Here is a 19593-nt window from a genome sequence, read left to right on the forward strand (position 1 = left end):
AGCAGCAATGGCTGGAGTTTCTAGGGGCAATTCAGAAGGTACAAAATAGATACGTTCCAAAGATGAAATAGTATCCTAAAGTGAGGATGATGCAACCGTGGCTGAAAAGGAAAGTCAAAGACAGCAAAAGGTAAAAGAGAAGGCATATAACGGAGCAAAAATTAATGGGAAGTTCGAGGATTGGGAAACTTCTAAAAGACAACAGAAAGCAACTAAAATAGTCATAAAGGGGGAAAGATTAAATGTAAAGTATGCTAGCAAATAATATCAAAGGGGATACCAAAATTTTTTTCAGATATATAAAGAATAAAAGAGAGGTGAGACCACTGGAAAATTACTCTAGAGAGGTAGTAATGGAGGACAAGTAAATGGCAGACAAACTGAATAAGTATTTTTTACTGTGTATGATACTAGTAGTATGCTGGAAGTTCAAGAGTGTTGGGGGCAGAAGTGAGTGAAATTGTGATTACTAGGGAGAAGATGCTCTGGAAACTAAAAGGTCTGAAGTTAGATAAGTCTCCTGGACCAGATGGACTACACCCCAGAATTCTGAAGGAGGTAGAAGAAAAAATTGTGTAAGTATTAGTAATGATCTATCAAGTATCACTGGATCTTAGAATGGTTCCAGAGGACTGAAAAATTGTAAATGTCACTCTGCTCTTTAAGAAAGAAGGGATTCAGAAGAATGGAAATTTTAGGCCAGTTAGCCTGACTTCAATGGTTGGAAAGATGTTGGAACCCATTGTTACAGATGCTATTTTGGGGTATTCAGAGTCACATGATAAAATAGGCCTTAGTCAGCATGGGTTCCTTGGGGAAGTCTTGCCTGACAAATCTTTTGGAATTCTTTGAGGAAACGACAGGCAGAATGGATGAAGGAGAGTCGATCAATGTGTATACACTGTTTTTCAGAAGACCATAAGACGATAAGATACAGGAGCAGAATTAGGCCAATTGACCCATCGAGACTGCTCCACCATTTCATGGCTGATCCATTTCTTTCTGAGCTCCAATCTCCTGCCTTCTCCCCATATCCCTTCATGCCCTGACTAATCAAGAATCTATGAACCTCTGCTTTAAATATACATAAAGATTTGACCTCCACAACCACCTCTGGTAACAAGTTTCATGATTTCCCCATTCTCTGGCTAAAGAAATTCCTCCTCATCTCCATTCTAAATTATTGTCTCTCTTCTCTGAGGCTGTGTCTTCTGGTCTTAGACTCTTCCACTATAGGAAACATCCTCTCCACATCCACTCTATCAAGGCCTTTCAACATTCAATAGGTTTCAATGAGGTCACCCCTCATTCTTCTGAATTCTGTGAGTCAAGGCCCAGAGCCTTCAAGCACTCATATGATAAGCCTTTCAACCCCAGAATCATTTTCATGAACCTCCTCTGGACTATCTCCAATGTCAGCACATCCTTTCTAAAATATGGGGCCCAAAGCTGCTCTCAGTACTCCAAGTGAGGCCTCACCAGTGTTTTATAAAGCCTCAACATTACACTCTTGCTTTTATATTCCAGTCCTCTTGAAACAAATGCTAACATCACATTTGCCTTCCTCGCCACAGACTCAACCTGTAAATTAACCTGGTGAGGAAGGCAAATGCCATGTTAGCATTCATTTCAATAGGTCTAGAATACAAGAGCAAGGATGTGATGTTGAGGCTTTATAAGGCACAGGTGAGGCCTCACCTTGAGTATTGTGAACAGTTTTGGGCTCCTCATCTTAGTAAAGATGTGCTGGCATTAGAGAGGGTCCAGAGGCGGTTCACAAGGAAGATTCCAGGAGTGAAAGGGTTATCATACGAAGAATGTTTGATGACTTTGGGTCTGTACTCGCTGGAATTCAGAAGGATGGGGGGGAGGGGGTGGGAGCTCTTTGAAATCATTTGAATTTTGAAAAGCCTAGACAGAGTAGATGTGGAAAGGATGTTTCCCATGGTGGGAGAGTCCAGGACAAGAGGGCACAGCCTCGGGATAGAGGGGTGGCCTTTACAAACAGAGATGTGGAGAAATTTCTTTAGCCAAAGGGTGGTGAATTTTTGGAACTTGGTGCCACATGCAGCTGTGGAGGCCGGGTCATTGGGTGGATCTAAGGCAGAGATTGATAGGTTCTTGATTGGACATGGCATCAAAGGTTGCGGGGAGAAGGCTGGGAACTGGGGTTGAGGAGGAGAAGGAAAAGGATCAGCCATGATTGAATGGCAGAGCAGACTTAATGGGCCAGATGATCTAATTCTGCTTCTCTGTCTTATGGTCTTTCCCTGCCTCAATGGAACATACTTATGCAGAACACCATGCAAATGTTCCCTGAATACTTGCCACATTTCTACCATCCATTTCCCTGAGAATATCTGCTCCCAAGTTCCTGCCTAGTAGCATCATATGTCCCCCTACTCCAATTAAATGTTCTTCCAAATTGTCTGCTCCTATCCTTCTTCAGTGTTATGGTGAAGGAGATAGAGTTATGGTCACTACCTTCAAAATGCTCTCCCACCGACAGATCTGACACCTGACCAGGTTCATTTCCCAATACCAGATCAAGTACAGCCTCTCCTCTAGCTGGCTTATCTACATATTGTGTCAGAAAACCTTCTTAAACACACCTAACAAACTCCACACCATCTAAACTCCTTGCTCTAAGGAGATGCCAGTCAATATTAGGAAAGTTAAAATCACCCATCACAACGACCCTATTATCATTGCACTGTTCCAGAATCTGCCTCCCTATCTGCTTCTCAATCCCTTTTGTTACTATTGGGGTGGGGATTCTATAAAGCACACCAAATAGAGTTATTGCTCCTTTCTTGTTTCCGACTTCCACCCAAAATGACTTGGTAGGCAATCCCTCCATGACATCCTCCTTTTCTACTGCCATGATACTATCCCTGATTAGCAATGCCATTCCTCCACTTTATTTGCTTCCCTCCCTGTCGTGTTTGAAACATCTAAAGCCAAACACACTCTGCAGCCATTCCTGCCCCTGAGACATTCAAGTCTCTGTAATGGCCATAACATCATAGTTCCATTTATTGATCCACGCTCTAAGTTCACCTGCCTTGTTTATGATACTTCTTGCATTAAAATTCACAGCTCAAACCATCAGGTTGAGTGCATCTTTGCTCCATCACCTGCCTATCCTTCCTCACAATCTCCCTACAAGCTGTCTCCACTTGTGTGCCAATTGCCCCACCCTCTGCCTCTTCACTTTGGTTCCCACCCCCCTGCAAATCTAGTTTAAATCCTCCCCAGCTGCATTAGCAAACCTTCCTCCCAGGACATTAGTTTCATACCAGTTCAGATGCAACCCATCCCACTTGTACAGGTCACCTCCTCCCCAGAAAAGGTTCCAATGATCCAAGAACTTGAAACCCTGCCCCCTGCACCATCACCTCAGCCTCTCATTCATCTGCACTGTCTTCTTGTTCTGACCTTTCCTAGCTCATTACACTGGGAGTAATCCAGAGGTTGCCACCTTGGAGGTCCTGCTCTTCAAGATTATGAAAGATATAGACAGAGTAGACAGACGGTATCTGTTTCCCAGGGTCAAAATGCCTAATACCAGAGGGCATGCCTTTAAGGTGAGAGGGGATAATTTCAAAGGAGTGCTTGGAATGCCTAGAATACACTGCCTGGAGTGGAGTTAGAGACAGAAACTTTAGAGAGGCACACGGATGTAAGGAAATGGAAGGATAAGGATCTTGTGCAAGCAAAGGGATTAGTTTAGATGCCCATTTGATTACTAATGTAGTTGGTTTGCAACAACATTGTGAGCCAAAGGGCCCGTGCCTCTACTGTACTGAGTTGTGTTCCATAACATTACTAACTCTTCCCCCATACTTTCCTCCAATCCGTTCAAAACTGTTTCTTCTTGTATTAGCCTTTTCCACCCTGGGAAAATGTTGCAGGTCCCAGTATCTATCAGCTTTGTGTCCACAGCAGGGATTCAGTCTGGGTGTTGGAGAGAAAGGATCTCTGACAGTCCACGTAACAGGGTTTAGTGTTGGAGAGAAGGGGTCCCTGATGGTCATTGTAACAGGGTTTAGTGTTGGAGAGAAGGGGTCCCTGATGGTCATTGTAACAGGGGTTTAGTGTTGGAGAGAGGGGTCCCTGATGGTCATTGTAACAGGGGTTTAGTGTTGGAGAGAGGGGACCCCGATGGTCATTGTAACGGGGGTTTAGTGTTGGAGAGAGGGGTCCCTGATGGTCATTGTAACAGGGTTTAGTGTTGAAGAGAAGGGGTCCCTGATGGTCATTGTAACAGGGTTTAGTGTTGAAGAGAAGGGGTCCCTGATGGTCATTGTAACAGGGTTTAGTGTTGGAGAGAAGGGGTCCCTGATGGTCATTGTAACAGGGTTTAGTGTTGGAGAGAAGGGGTCCCTGATGGTCATTGTAACAGGGGTTTAGTGTTGGAGAGAGGGGTCCCTGATGGTCATTGTAACAGGGGTTTAGTGTTGGAGAGAGGGGACCCCGATGGTCATTGTAACGGGGGTTTAGTGTTGGAGAGAAGGGATCCCTGATGGTCATTGTAACAGGGGTTTAGTGTTGGAGAGAGGGGTCCCTGATGGTCATTGTAACAGGGGTTTAGTGTTGGAGAGAGGGGTCCCTGATGGTCATTGTAACAGGGTTTAGTGTTGGAGAGAAGGGTCCCTGATGGTCATTGTAACAGGGTTTAGTGTTGGAGAGAAGGGGTCCCTGATGGTCATTGTAACAGGGGTTTAGTGTTGGAGAGAGGGGTCCCTGATGGTCATTGTAACAGGGGTTTAGTGTTGGAGACACGGGTCCCTGATGGTCATTGTATTAGGGTTTAGTGTTGGAGAGAAAGGGTCCCTGATGATCATTGTAATAGGGTTTAGTGTTGGAGAGAGGGTTCCCTGATGGTCATTGTAACAGGGTTTAGTGTTGGAGAGAAGGGGTCCCTGACGGTCATTGTAACAGGGTTTAGTGTTGGAGAGAAGGGGTCCCTGACGGTCATTGTAACAGGGTTTAGTGTTGGAGGGAGGGGTCCCTGATGGTCATTGTATTAGGGTTTAGTGTTGGAGAGAAAGGGTCCCTGATGATCATTGTAACAGGGGTTTAGTGTTGGAGAGAGGGGTCCCTGATGGTCATTGTATTAGGGTTTAGTGTTGGAGAGAAAGGGTCCCTGATGATCATTGTAACAGGGTTTAGTGTTGGAGAGAAAGGGTCCCTGATGATCATTGTAATAGGGTTTAGTGTTGAAGAGAAGGGGTCCCTGATGGTCATTGTAACAGGGTTTAGTGTTGGAGAGAAGGGGTCCCTGACGGTCATTGTAACAGGGTTTAGTGTTGGAGAGAGGGGTCCCTGATGGTCATTGTAACAGGGGTTTAGTGTTGGAGAGAGGGGTCCCTGATGGTCATTGTAACAGGGTTTAGTGTTGGAGAGAAGGGGTCCCTGACGGTCATTGTAACAGGGTTTAGTGTTGGAGAGAAGGGTCCCTGATGGTCATTGTAACAGGGGTTTAGTGTTGGAGAGAGGGGTCCCTGATGGTCATTGTAACAGGGTTTAGTGTTGGAGAGAAGGGTCCCTGATGGTCATTGTAACAGGGCTTAGTGTTGGAGAGAGGGGTCCCTGATGGTCATTGTAACAGGGTTTAGTGTTGGAGAGAGGGGTCCCTGATGGTCATTGTAACAGGGGTTTAGTGTTGGAGAGAGGGGTCCCTGATAGTCATTGTAACAGGGTTTAGTGTTGGAGAGAAAGGGTCCCTGATGATCATTGTAATAGGGTTTAGTGTTGGAGAGAAGGTGTCCCTGATGGTCATTGTAACAGGGTTTAGTGTTGGAGAGAGGGGTCCCTGATGGTCATTGTAACAGGGTTTAGTGTTGGAGAGAAGAGGTCCCTGATGGTCATTGTAACAGGGGTTTAGTGTTGGAGAGAGGGGACCCCGATGGTCATTGTAACAGGGTTTAGTGTTGGAGAGAAGAGGTCCCTGATGGTCATTGTAACAGGGGTTTAGTGTTGGAGAGAGGGGACCCCGATGGTCATTGTAACGGGGGTTTAGTGTTGGAGAGAAGGGGTCCCTGATGGTCATTGTAACAGGGGTTTAGTGTTGGAGAGAGGGGTCCCTGATGGTCATTGTAACAGGGGTTTAGTGTTGGAGAGAGGGATCCCTGATGGTCATTGTAACAGGGCTTAGTGTTGGAGAGAGGGGTCCCTGATGGTCATTGTAACAGGGTTTAGTGTTGGAGAGAGGGTTCCCTGATGATCATTGTAACAGGGTTTAGTGTTGGAGAGAGGGGGGTCCCTGTTGGTCATTGTAACAGGGTTTAGTGTTGGAGAGAGGGATCCCTGACGGTCATTGTAACAGGGTTTAGTGTTGGAGAGAGGGGTCCCTGATGGTCATTGTAACAGGGTTTAGTGTTGGAGAGAAGGGTCCCTGATGGTCATTGTAACAGGGTTTAGTGTTGGAGAGAAGGGGACCCTGATGATCATTGTAACAGGGGTTTAGTGTTGGCGAGAAGGGGTCCCTGACGGTCATTGTAACAGGGTTTAGTGTTGGAGAGAAGGGGTCCCTGACGGTCATTGAAACAGGGTTTAGTGTTGGAGAGAGGGGTCCCTGATGGTCATTGTAACAGGGTTTAGTGTTGGAGAGAGGGGTCCCTGATGGTCATTGTAACAGGGGTTTAGTGTTGGAGAGAGGGGTCCCAGATGGTCATTGTAACAGGGTTTAGTGTTGGAGAGAAGGGGTCCCTGATGGTCATTGTAACAGGGGTTTAGTGTTGGAGAGAAGGGGTCCCTGACGGTCATTGTAACAGGGTTTAGTGTTGGAGAGAGGGGTCCCTGATGGTCATTGTAACAGGGGTTTAGTGTTGGAGAGAAGGTGTCCCTGATGGTCATTGTAACAGGGGTTTAGTGTTGGAGAGAAGGGGTCCCTGACGGTCTTTGTAACATGGTTTAGTGTTGGAGAGAGAGGTCCCTGATGGTCATTGTAACAGGGGTTTAGTGTTGGAGAGAGGGGTCCCTGATGGTCATTGTAACAGGGTTTAGTGTTGGAGAGAGGGGTCCCTGATGGTCATTGTAACAGGGTTTAGTGTTGGAGAGAGGGGTCCCTGATGGTCATTGTAACAGGGGTTTAGTGTTGGAGAGAGGGGTCCCTGATGGTCATTGTAACAGGGCTTAGTGTTGGAGAGAGGGGTCCCTGATGGTCATTGTAACAGGGGTTTAGTGTTGGAGAGAAGGGGTCCCTGATGGTCATTGTAACAGGGTTTCGTGTTGGAGAGAGGGGTCCCTGATGGTCATTGTAACAGGGGTTTAGTGTTGGAGAGAGGGGTCCCTGATGGTCATTGTAACAGGGCTTAGTGTTGGAGAGAGGGGTCCCTGATGGTCATTGTAACAGGGTTTAGTGTTGGAGAGAGGGTTCCCTGATGATCATTGTAACAGGGTTTAGTGTTGGAGAGAGGGGGGTCCCTGTTGGTCATTGTAACAGGGTTTAGTGTTGGAGAGAGGGGTCCCTGACGGTCATTGTAACAGGGTTTAGTGTTGGAGAGAGGGGTCCCTGACGGTCATTGTAACAGGGTTTAGTGTTGGAGAGAGGGGTCCCTGATGGTCATTGTAACAGGGTTTAGTGTTGGAGAGAGGGGTCCCTGATGGTCATTGTAACAGGGTTTAGTTTTGGAGAGAGGGGTCCCTGACGGTCATTGTAACAGGGTTTAGTGTTGGAGAGAGGGGGGTCCCTGTTGGTCATTGTAACAGGGTTTAGTGTTGGAGAGAGGGGTCCCTGATGGTCATTGTAACAGGGGTTTAGTGTTGGAGAGAGGTGTCCCTGATGGTCATTGTAACAAGGTTTAGTGTTGGAGAGAAGAGGTCCCTGATGGTCATTGTAACAGGGGTTTAGTGTTGGAGAGAGGGGTCCCCGATGGTCATTGTAACAGGGGTTTAGTGTTGGAGAGAAGGGGTCCCTGATGGTCATTGTAACAGGGGTTTAGTGTTGGAGAGAGGGGTCCCTGATGGACATTGTAACAGGGGTTTAGTGTTGGAGAGAGGGGTCCCTGATGGTCATTGTAACAGGGCTTAGTGTTGGAGAGAGGGGTCCCTGATGGTCATTGTAACAGGGTTTAGTGTTGGAGAGAGGGGTCCCTGATGGTCATTGTAACAGGGGTTTAGTGTTGGAGAGAGGGGTCCCTGATGGTCATTGTAACAGGGCTTAGTGTTGGAGAGAGGGGTCCCTGATGGTCATTGTAACAGGGTTTCGTGTTGGAGAGAGGGGTCCCTGATGGTCATTGTAACAGGGGTTTAGTGTTGGAGAGAGGGGTCCCTGACGGTCATTGTAACAGGGTTTAGTGTTGGAGAGAGGGGTCCCTGATGGTCATTGTAACAGGGGTTTAGTGTTGGAGAGAGGGGTCCCTGATGGTCATTGTAACAGGGTTTAGTTTTGGAGAGAGGGGTCCCTGACGGTCATTGTAACAGGGTTTAGTGTTGGAGAGAAGGGGTCCCTGTTGGTCATTGTAACAGGGGTTTAGTGTAGGAGAGACAGCAGCAATCTGAGTAGATGAACTAAGGTCCTGGCCCCTTGTGAAAGAGGATGATGAAGGCGCTCATTGGGAAGACTGTGTTTTGGGGCCGTTTCCACTGTCAGCTGCTCACTGTGAGGAACAGAAGCCAGTGTTGATCATCAGCAAAGAGGATATGTTATCACCAATCTGCACAGACTGTGGTCTTCTGGCCAGGAAGTTCAGGATCCAATTGCAGAGGGAGGTACAGAGGCCCAGGTTCTGCAACCTCTCAGTCAGGATTGTGGGAATGATGGTATTAAATGCTGAGCTATAGTCGATGAACAGCATCCTGACATAAATGTTAATTAATCAATAAATAAATAAATAAATAAATAAATAGATAACATATATTAAATAGATTATTTAAAAATCTGCAAAAACAGAAATACTGTATATTAAAAAAGTGCAATAGAGTCTAAAGCTTTAACGTCCATTCAGGAATTGGATGGCAGAGGGGAAGAAGCTGTTCTTGAATCGCTGAGTGTGTGCCTTCAGGCTTCTGTATCTCCTACCTGATGGTAGCAATGAGAAAAGGACATGCACTGGATGCTGGAGGTCCTTAATAATGGATACTGCCTTTCTGAGACACCGCTCCCTTAGGATGTCCTGGGTACTTTGTAGGCGAGTACCAAGGTGGAGCTGACTAGATTTACAACCCTCTCCAGCTGCTTTCCGTCCTGTGCAGTAGCCCCTCAATACCAGACAGTGATGCTGCCTGTCAGAATGCTCTCTATGGTACAATTGTAGAAGTTTTTGAGTGTATTTGTTGACGTACCAAATCGCTTCAAACTCCTAATAAAGTATAGCCGCTGTCTTGCCTTCTTTATGAAGTGCATCAATGTGTTAGGAACCAGGTTAGATCCTCAGAGATCTTGACACCCAGGAACTTGAAACTGCTTACTTTCCACTTCTGAACCGTCTACGAGGATAGGTATGTGTTCCTTCATCTTACCCTTCATCAAGTACAGAATTAGCTCCTTCATCTTACTGATGTTGAGTGCCAGGTTGTTGCTGCGGCACCATTCCACTAGTTGGCATATCTCACCCCTGTATGCCCTCTCATCACCACCTGAGATTCTACCAACAATGGTTGTATCGTCAGCAAATTTATAGATGGTATTTGAGTTCCATGAAGTTTACCCATTTCTGAGTGAACTTTGCTCGCTGCTCCATGAGTTTTACTCTTTTCTGAATGAACTTTGCTCACTGCTCCACGAGGTTTACACTTTTCTGAATGAACTTTGCTCACTGCTCTGTGAGTTTTACTCTTTTCTGAATGAACTTTGCTCACTGCTCTGTGAGTTTTACACTTTTCTGAATGAACTTTGCTCACTGCTCCACGAGGTTTACACTTTTCTGAATGAACTTTGCTCACTGCTCCACGAGGTTTACACTTTTCTGAATGAACTTTGCTCACTGCTCCACGAGGTTTACACTTTTCTGAATGAACTTTGCTCACTGCTCCACGAGGTTTACACTTTTCTGAATGAACTTTGCTCACTGCTCTGTGAGTTTTACACTTTTCTGAATGAACTTTGCTCACTGCTCCACGAGGTTTACATTTTTCTGAATGAACTTTGCTCACTGCTCTGTGAGTTTTACATTTTTCTGAATGAACTTTGCTCACTGCTCTGTGAGTTTTACATTTTTCTGAATGAACTTTGCTCACTGCTCTGTGAGTTTTACACTTTTCTGAATGAATTTCGCTCGCTGCTCCACGAGGTTTACACTTTTCTGAATGAACTTTGCTCGCTGCTCCATGAGTTTTACACTTTTCTGAATGAATTTCGCTCGCTGCTCCACGAGGTTTACATTTTTCTGAATGAACTTTGCTCACTGCTCTGTGAGTTTTACATTTTTCTGAATGAATTTCGCTCACTGCTCTGTGAGTTTTACATTTTTCTGAATGAATTTCGCTCACTGCTCTGTGAGTTTTACATTTTTCTGAATGAATTTTGCTCGCTGCTCCACGAGGTTTACACTTTTCTGAATGAACTTTGCTCACTGCTCTGTGAGTTTTACTCTTTTCTGAATGAATTTCGCTCGCTGCTCTGTGAGTTCACTCCTTTTGCTAATGAGGCCGTGGCTGACAACTGAATCTGCCTGACTCTAGGCTCACTTTTGTGAACTTCAGTTCTGAATGCTATTTGCTTAATTTTATTGTTTGCACAATTTGTTTTTTTCTTCACGTTGGGTGTTTGACATTTTTCTTTTGTTTTAATGGATTTTATTGGGTTTCTTTGTTTTGTGGCTGCCTGTAATGAGATTAATCTCAGGGTTGTATAAAGAATGCATACTTTGATTTACCTGTGATTTACGTTTTGATGGTGTGCTTTTGGGCCAATTATGCAATCTGGTGCTTTGCTGTCTCTAAGGGAGCTCAGTGAGATTTTGAAGCAGATTGTGCAGCCTAGAGGCCAAGAATTAAATTCTCTTTATTTCTTACATCCTTGACGTACATGAGGAGTAAAAATCTTTACGTTATGTCTCCATCTAAATGTGCAATGTGTAACCATAGTAATTTATAATAAATAGAACAGTCAATGTATATAAAGTACACTCAAATCAGCTGAGTTCATCAGTCTGATGGCCTGGTAGAAGAAGCTGTCCCGGAACCTGTTGGTCCTGGCTTTTATGCTGCGGTACCGTTTCCCAGATGGTAGCAGCTGGAATAGAATGTGGTTGGGGTTACTCGGGTCCCCAATGATCCTACGGTCCCTTTCTATACACCTGTCCTTGTAAATGTCCTGAATCATGGGAAGTTCACAACTACAGAAGCACTGGGTTGTCTGCATCACTCTCTGCAGAGGCCTGTGATTAAGGGAGGTACAGTTCCCATACCAGGCAGTGATGCAGCCAGTCAGGATGCTCTCAAATGTGCCCCTGTAGAAAGTTCTTAGGATCTGGGGACCCCATACCAAACTTCCTCAACCATCCAAGGTGAAAGAAGGGCTGTTATGCCTTTTTCACCACACAGCTGGTTTGCACAGACCATGTGAGGTCCGCAGTGATGTGGATGCTGAGGAACTTAAAACTGTTCACCCTCTCAACCCCAGATCCATTGATATCAATAGGGGTTAGCCCATCTCCATTCCTCCTGTAATCCACAACCAGCTCCTTTGTTTTTGCGACATTGAGGGAGAGGTTGTTTTCTTGACGCCACTGTGTCAGGGTGATAACTTCCTCTCTGTAGGCCATCTTGTTATTGTTTGAAATTAGGTTGATCAATGTAGTGTCATCGGCAAATTTAATGAGCAGACTGGAGCTGTGGGTGGTGATACCATCGTGGGTACACAGGGAGCGAGCCCATGATCGGGTCCATTCTCACTGATCTCACTAATTAAAGTGTCGAGTGAGATTGAAATCAACGAGAACAAGAGCAGAAAGCGAGCCGGTGTTCAGCACCATCTGCCTGCATTTCACCGGTCTCCATCTCCCTCTCACTCTCAATCGCTACTGCCAGAGGAAGGTGCCGGAATATTGGATCTTGGGCAAGATTTGATTGGATTCGTTTTTAGAGACTCTGCAGTTCATGTTATCTGATTCTGGTAACTCCATTTTCAATTTGTTATACTTTGCAATTTTGATTGGGGCGGACTGGCTCTGTGACCTCCAGATGACGAATGACAGACATGGTGCCAAGCTGAACTGGACTAAAGTGAACATTCCTCAGCTGGTCGGTGTGTTACCTGCCCACTTTCTGCATTTGTGAGATTTGGGTTTTGGGTGTTTGATGTTTTCTTTGAAAGGGTTCCATTGTGTTTCTTTGTTTTGTGGCTGCCTGTAGGAAGAAAAATCTCAGGGTTGTATACTGCACACATACTTTGGTAATAAATGTACTTTGAATCTTTGACCCTGACCCTGACCAGCACATTGGTTTGCTGAGTGTCATGGTGGTCCTGAGCTGTGGATGGTGTTGTTCAGCTGTACTGCCCCGACTGACACTTGGCTCTCTGTGTGCTCCAGGTGGTACAGGAACACAAAGCAACGGTGTCTGCAGAGACGGTGTAACAGACTGTGGACTTCCCTACTCCCAGCCACACCGCACTTCGGAGCAGCCTTGCTGCATATCTCCAGGTACCAGCCCAATTTCTGATGCACTGCACCATGGTCGGCAGCTGTGTCCATGTCACTTTGACTTTCTGTCTGAGCACAACTGCCTGCAACACAGCTCACACCCCCTGGACACAACTGCAGGGCAGCTCCCAGGCTCTCACATTCACATTCTCACACTCTCTCACCCACTCACACACTCTCACTCACTCTCACACACTCACACTCTCACACTCACCCACTCTCACTCACACAGTCACCCACTCACATTCTCTCACTCTCTCACACTCACAGAATCTCACACACACACAGTATCTCTCATGCACAGTCACACACACAGTCACATTCACACTCACTCACTCACTCACTCACATACACACTCACTCTCACACACTCACACTCTCACACACTCAACACTCACTCACACACCCTCACTCACACACTCACACAGTCACCCACTCTCACACACTCACATTCTCACACTCACCCACTCTCACTCACTCTCACTCTCACACCCCCCACTCTCACCCACTCACCCACTCACAGAATCCCACACACACACAGTATCTCTCACGCACAGTCACACATACAGTCACATTCACAATCACTCACTCACATACACTCTCACACAGTCAGTCACACTTACACACACACTCTCAATCTCTCACATTCTCATTCTCTCACACACACACACTCACGCTCTCTCACCGTCTCGGTCTGTCTCACACTCACAGAATCCCACACACATACACACACACACACACAAAAACACACACTCAGTCTCAGACACAGACACACATGCAATCTCTCTCTCACACACACACAGTCACTTACATACACTCACACACACACATACAGGCACAAACTCACACACACTCACTCACACTCTTTCGCTCTCACACTCACATAATCCCACACACACACTCAGTCTCAGATGCAGACAAACGCACGCAGTCTCTCTCTTTCTCTCACACACACACACACACACACACACACACACACACACACACACACACACTCATTGGGGAACACAGATCACTAGCTGTTACCCTACAGAGAAAGTTGTTCTGTGTGTATCCAGGCTGATCCAGGAACTATTGCTGGTGAAGTGGTTCCCCTTGGACACGACAGAGCCTCTGACACTGGCGCAGTTCGAGCATCTTCACCAGCACCATCTCTCCGAAGGCCGCAGAATGCTGGAGAAGTTCTTCACCCTCTGCAGTCATATCCTACAACTGGTAGGGTCGGGGTATCCACGGTGGGTCCACAGTCAGTGTCCCGCACATACTCGAACACCCTTGCACACAGCACATAGAACAGTACCGTATGTTGTGCCAGACTAATAAAACCAGTGATTTAACACCTAACCAATTAAATTCCCCTGCCTGCACAGCGTTCATCACTCGCCTGTCCGCCACCACCCCTCACAGCACAGGAACAGACCAATTCAATACTAAACTAATCCCTCTGCCTACACAACGTCCATATCCTTACAATCTCCTCACACTCATATGAGTATCTAAATGTCTTTTAAAACTCACTAATGTATTTGTCTCTACCACCAACCAAGGCCCGCATTCCAGGCATCCACCACTCACTGTGTTTAAAAAAGAACAACTCCTTTGAATTTACCTCTTCTCACCTAAAATGCACAGAAACATAGAAAACCTACAGCACTGTACAGGCCCTTCAACCCACAATGCTGTGCCAAAAATGTACTTACTTTTCAAATTACCTAGGCTTACCCATAGCCCTCTATTTTATTAAGCTCCATGTACCTGTCCAGGAGTCTCTTAAAAGACCCTATCGTATCCTCCTCCACCACCATTGTCAGCAGCCTATTCCACACACTCACCACTCTCTGAGTAAAAAACTTACCCCTGACATCTCCTCTGTACCTACTCCCCAGCACCTTAAACCTGTGTCCTCTCATGTTAGCCATTTCAACCCTGGGAAAAAGCCTCTGACTATCCACACAATCAATGCTTCTCATCATCTTATACATCTCTACCAAGTCACCTCTCTTTCTTTCTTTTTCAATCTTTTTATTGAGTTTCATATATATATAAAAAAAAACATAACATAATAATGAACAGGTTATGAATACAATAGACTTGAAATTGCATTAGTAATAAGATAATAATATCCTATTAAACATCAACAAAAAAAAAGTACATTAATCAATCAAGTCTATATAATTATGAAAAAAAAATAATCGTCAAAAGAAAAAAAAATTGAAAATATGTAAAAAAATATATATTGAGAAAAAAAACCACTAAACTAAACTAACATGGGCAATAATAACAGTTTATAAGTATATGATAGTGTCAAAAAACTCCGGAACTCCATACCTGAACAAGAATAAGCAGAAAGAAGGTCTGGAAAAGGCCAAATTAATTCATATGAAAATGTCGAATGAACGGTCCCCAAGTTTCTTCAAATTTAATTGATGAGTCAAAAATAGTGCTTCTAATTTTTTCCAAACTCAGATAAGAAATAGTTTGAGAAAACCACTGAAACGTGGTAGGAGGATTTACTTCTTTCCAGTTTTGTAATATAGACCTTCTGGCCATTAATGTTACAAAAGCAATCATTCGTCTGATTGAAGGGGAAAATTGATTACCATCCTCATTTGGTATACCAAAAATTGCAGTAATAAAATGAGGTTGTAAATCGATATTCCAAATTGAGGAAATGGTAGCAAATATGTCCTTCCAATAGTTATGTAAAGTGGGACATGACCAAAACATGTGGGTCAATGAAGCCACTTCTGAAAGACATCTGTCACATTGAGGGTTAATATGAGAATAGAATCGAGCAAGCTTATCTTTAGACATATAAGCTCTATTTTAAATTGTATTAAAGCATGTTTAGCACATATAGAAGAGGAATTAACCATTTGTAAAATTTTTTCCCATTTATCTGTTGATATATTATATCGAAGTTCTTTTTCCCATTCTTGTTTAATTCTATCTGATATTTCTGGTTGTATCTTCATAATCATATTATAAATAAAAGCCACTAATCCCTTCTGACAAGGATTTAAGGTAAAAATCAAATCTGAGAAATCCATTGAAGTTGAATTGGGAAAAGATGGTAGAACTTTATGTAAAAAATTTCTGATTTGTAGATATCTGAAAAAATTAGATTTAGGTAATTTAAATTTGTTGGAAAGTTGGTCGAAAGACATCAAAGTACCTTCAGAAAAAAGATCACGAAAACATTTTATACCTTTCCTTTTCCATATGCTAAAAGCTTGATCTGTCAAGGAAGGTTTGAAAAAAAAATTAAGTAAAATAGGGCTATCAAGAACAAAGTTTTTCAGAGTAAAAAACTTACGAAATTGAAACCAAATTCGTAATGTATGTTTGATAACAGGATTAGATATCTGTTTATTGAATTTAACTAAATCAGCAGGAAGAAAAGAACCAAGAACGGAGAATAGAGAATATCCCTTTACCTCATTACATTCCAAATTTACCCACTGTGGGCACAATGGTGAATCCAAATCTAATTTCCAATACATTAGGTTACGAATATTATTCGCCCAATAGTAAAATCTAAAGTTAGGTAAAGCTAAACCACCATCTTTTTTAGATTTTTGTAATTGCCTTTTACTTAACCTGGGGTTTTTATTTTGCCACACAAATGAGGAAATTTTTGAATCAATGTTGTCAAAAAAAGATTTAGGAATAAAAATTGGTAAGGCTTGAAATAAATATAAAAATTTCGGTAAAATCATCATTTTAATAGCATTAATCCGACCAACTAATGATAAGGATAAGGGAGACCATCTTGTAGTAAGTTGTTGAATTTGATGAACCTTAGGTAAAAAATTCAGTCTAAATAAATCTTTATATTTCTTGGTAATTTTTATACCTAAATAGATAAAGTTATCAGTAACAACTTTAAATGGTATCCTATCATTCAATAAAGTTTGCGCGTTTAAGGGGAATAATTCACTCTTATCCAAGTTTAATTTATAACCAGAAAAACTACCAAATTGAGCCAACAAGGATAAAATAGCGGGAATAGACCTGTCAGGATCAGAAATATATAACAGCAAGTCATCAGCATAAAGTGATAACTTGTATAACTTCTCATTACGGGTAATACCAAAAATATTAGGAGATTCACGAATAGCAATGGCTAAAGGTTCTAATGCGATATTAAATAATAAAGGACTTAAGGGACAACCTTGTCTCGTACCACGAGATAATTGAAAAAAAGAGGATCTATAATTATTTGTAAGAACAGAAGCAACATGTTTATAATATATTAATTTAATCCATGATATAAAATTAGGACTAAAATTAAAATTTCTCAATGCATTAAATAAGTATGTCCATTCAACTCTATCAAATGCTTTTTCAGCATCTAATGAAATAACACATTCTGGGGTTGTGGGTGATGAAGTATAAATTATATTAATCAATTTTCTAGCATTAAAAAAGGAATACCGATTCCTAATGAAACCAGTTTGGTCTTCTGAAATAATCTGTGATAGTACCTTTTCTAATCTAATGGCTAAAATTTTTGTAAGAATCTTAGAATCTACATTTAATAATGATATAGGGCAATAAGATGCACATAAAGTAGGATCTTTATCTTTTTTAAGAATTAGAGAGATAGCAGCTTCATAAAAAGATTGAGGTAATCTCTTCTTAGCAAATGCATCATTAAAGATTTCACATAACCAAGGGGAAAGCAAAGAAGAAAAAGTTTTAAAAAATTCTACAATATAACCATCAGGGCCAGGAGCTTTCCCTGAATTCATTGATGAGATAGCCTCTCCTATTTCGGCCATAGAGATAGGAGCATCGAACAAGCTGCGATCTTCATCTGTCAGTTTAGGAATATTCAAATTGTTAAAAAAATTATCCATCGTGGACAGGTCACCATCAAATTCTGATTGATATAAAGATTTATAAAAATCTTGAAAAGTGTTATTGATTTCTTTATGATCAGTAGTTAGATTACCGTCTTGTTTACGAATTTTAATAATTTGTCGCTTAGTCGAAATAGCTTTTAATTGATTAGCTAACAGTTTACCAGTTCGATCACTATGAATATAGAATTGAGCCCTGGTCCTAATTAATTGATTTTCAATTGAAGAAGATAATAATAAGCTATGTTCCATTTGAAGCTCAACTCTCTTCTTATAAAGTTCTTTGGTAGGAGTCACTGAGTAAATCTTATCAATTTCCTTAATTTTATCCACTAATAAAGCAATATCTAAATATCTTTGTTTTCTTTTACCAACGGAATATGAGATAATTTGTCCACGGATAAAAGCCTTAAAAGAGTCCCAAAGTATTCTTCTGTCAATTTCTTCAGTATAGTTTGTTGAAAAAAACAAGTCAATTTGCTGTTTTATGTAGGTGATAAATTCTGGGTCTTGAAGCAAAGTAGCGTTAAGTCTCCAAGATCTAGTATTATTGGAAAAGTCAAGTCACCTCTCATCCTCCGCTGCTCCAAGGAGAAAGGGCCGAGTTCACTCAATCTGTTCTCATAAGGCATGCTCCCCATTCCAGGCAACATCCTTGAAAGTCTCCTCTGCACCCTTTCTATGGCTTCCACATCCTTCCTGTAGTGAGGCGATCAGAACTGAGTACAGTACTCCAAGTGGGGTCTGACCAGGGTCCTAGATAGCTGTAACATTACCTCTAGACTCTTAAACTCAATCTCACAATTATAACCATACAACCATATAACAATTACAGTATGGAAACAGGCCACCTCAGCCCTTCTAGTCTGTGCCGAACAATTATTGATGAAGGCCAATACACCATACGCTTTCTTAACCACAGATTCTACCCGCGCAGCATCTTTGAGTCCTAAGGACTCGGACCCGAGGATCCCTCTGATCCTCCACACTGCCGAGAGCCTTACCATTAATACTATATTCTGTCATCATATTCGACCTACCAAGATGAACCACCTCACACTTATCTGGGTTGAACTCCATCTGCCACTTCTCAGCCCAGTTTTGTATCCTATCGATGTCCCTCTGTAACCTCTGAAAGCCCTCCACACTATCCACAACACCTCCAAATTTGCAAACTCACTAACCCATCCCTCCACTTCCTCATCCAGGTCACTTATAAAAATCACAAAAAGTAGGGGTTCTGGAACAGATCCCTGAGACACACCACTGGTCACCGACCTCCATGCAGAATATGACCCATCCACAACCATTCTTCGCCTTCTATGGGCGAGCCAGTTCTGGATCCACAATGCAATGTCCCCTTGGATCCCATGCCTCCTTACTTTCTCAATAAGCCTTGCACGGGGTACCTTATCAAATGCCTTACTGAAATCCATATACACTACATCTACTGCTCTTCCTTCATCAACGTATTTAGTCACATCCTCGAAGAATTCAATCGGGCTCGTAAGGTGCAACCTGCCTCTGACAAAGTCATGCTGACTATTCCTAATCATATTATGCCTCTCCAAATGTTCATAAATCCTGCCTCTCAGGATCTTCTCCATCAACTTACCAACCACTGAAGTAAGACTCACTGGTCTATAATTTCCTGGGCTATCTCTACTCCCTTTCATGAATAATAGAACAACATTTGCAACCCTCCAATCCTCTGGAACCTCTCTCGTCCCCATTAATGATGCAAAGATAATTGCCAGAGGCTCAGCAATCTCCTCCCTCACCTCCCACAGTAGCCTGGGTTACATCTCATCCAGTCCTGGAGACTTATCCAACTTGATGCTTTCCAAAAGCTCCACCACATCCTCTTTCTTAATGTCTATATGGTCAAGCTTTTCAATCTGCTGTAAGTCATCACTACAATCGCCAAGATCCTCTTCCATAGTGAATATTTGAAGCAAAGTATTAATTAGGTACCTCCGCTATTTCTTCTGGTTCCATACACACTTTTCTGCTGTCACACTTGATTGGTCCTATTCTTTCATGTTTTATCCTCTTGCTCTTCACATACTTGAGAATGCCTTGGGGTTTTCCTTAATCCTGCCTGCCAAGGCCTTCTCATGGGCCCTTCTGGCTCTC

At 43.1% G+C, this 19593-nt stretch overlaps 1 protein-coding gene across 1 annotated transcript in view; it reads left to right on the plus strand.

The window, feature by feature from the left end:
- LOC132390686 (dynein heavy chain domain-containing protein 1-like) overlaps window positions 1-19593 on the plus strand; it is a 199595-nt gene that overhangs the window by 56037 nt on the left and 123965 nt on the right. The window contains exons 6-7 of the mRNA XM_059963243.1: window positions 12483-12593; window positions 13651-13807. Of these exons, the coding sequence (XP_059819226.1) occupies window positions 12483-12593; window positions 13651-13807 (268 nt within the window). The remainder of the gene's footprint in view (window positions 1-12482; window positions 12594-13650; window positions 13808-19593) is intronic.

The sequence above is a fragment of the Hypanus sabinus genome, chromosome 3 (genome assembly GCF_030144855.1).
Source record: "Hypanus sabinus isolate sHypSab1 chromosome 3, sHypSab1.hap1, whole genome shotgun sequence".
NCBI classification, from domain to species: Eukaryota; Metazoa; Chordata; class Chondrichthyes; order Myliobatiformes; family Dasyatidae; genus Hypanus; species Hypanus sabinus.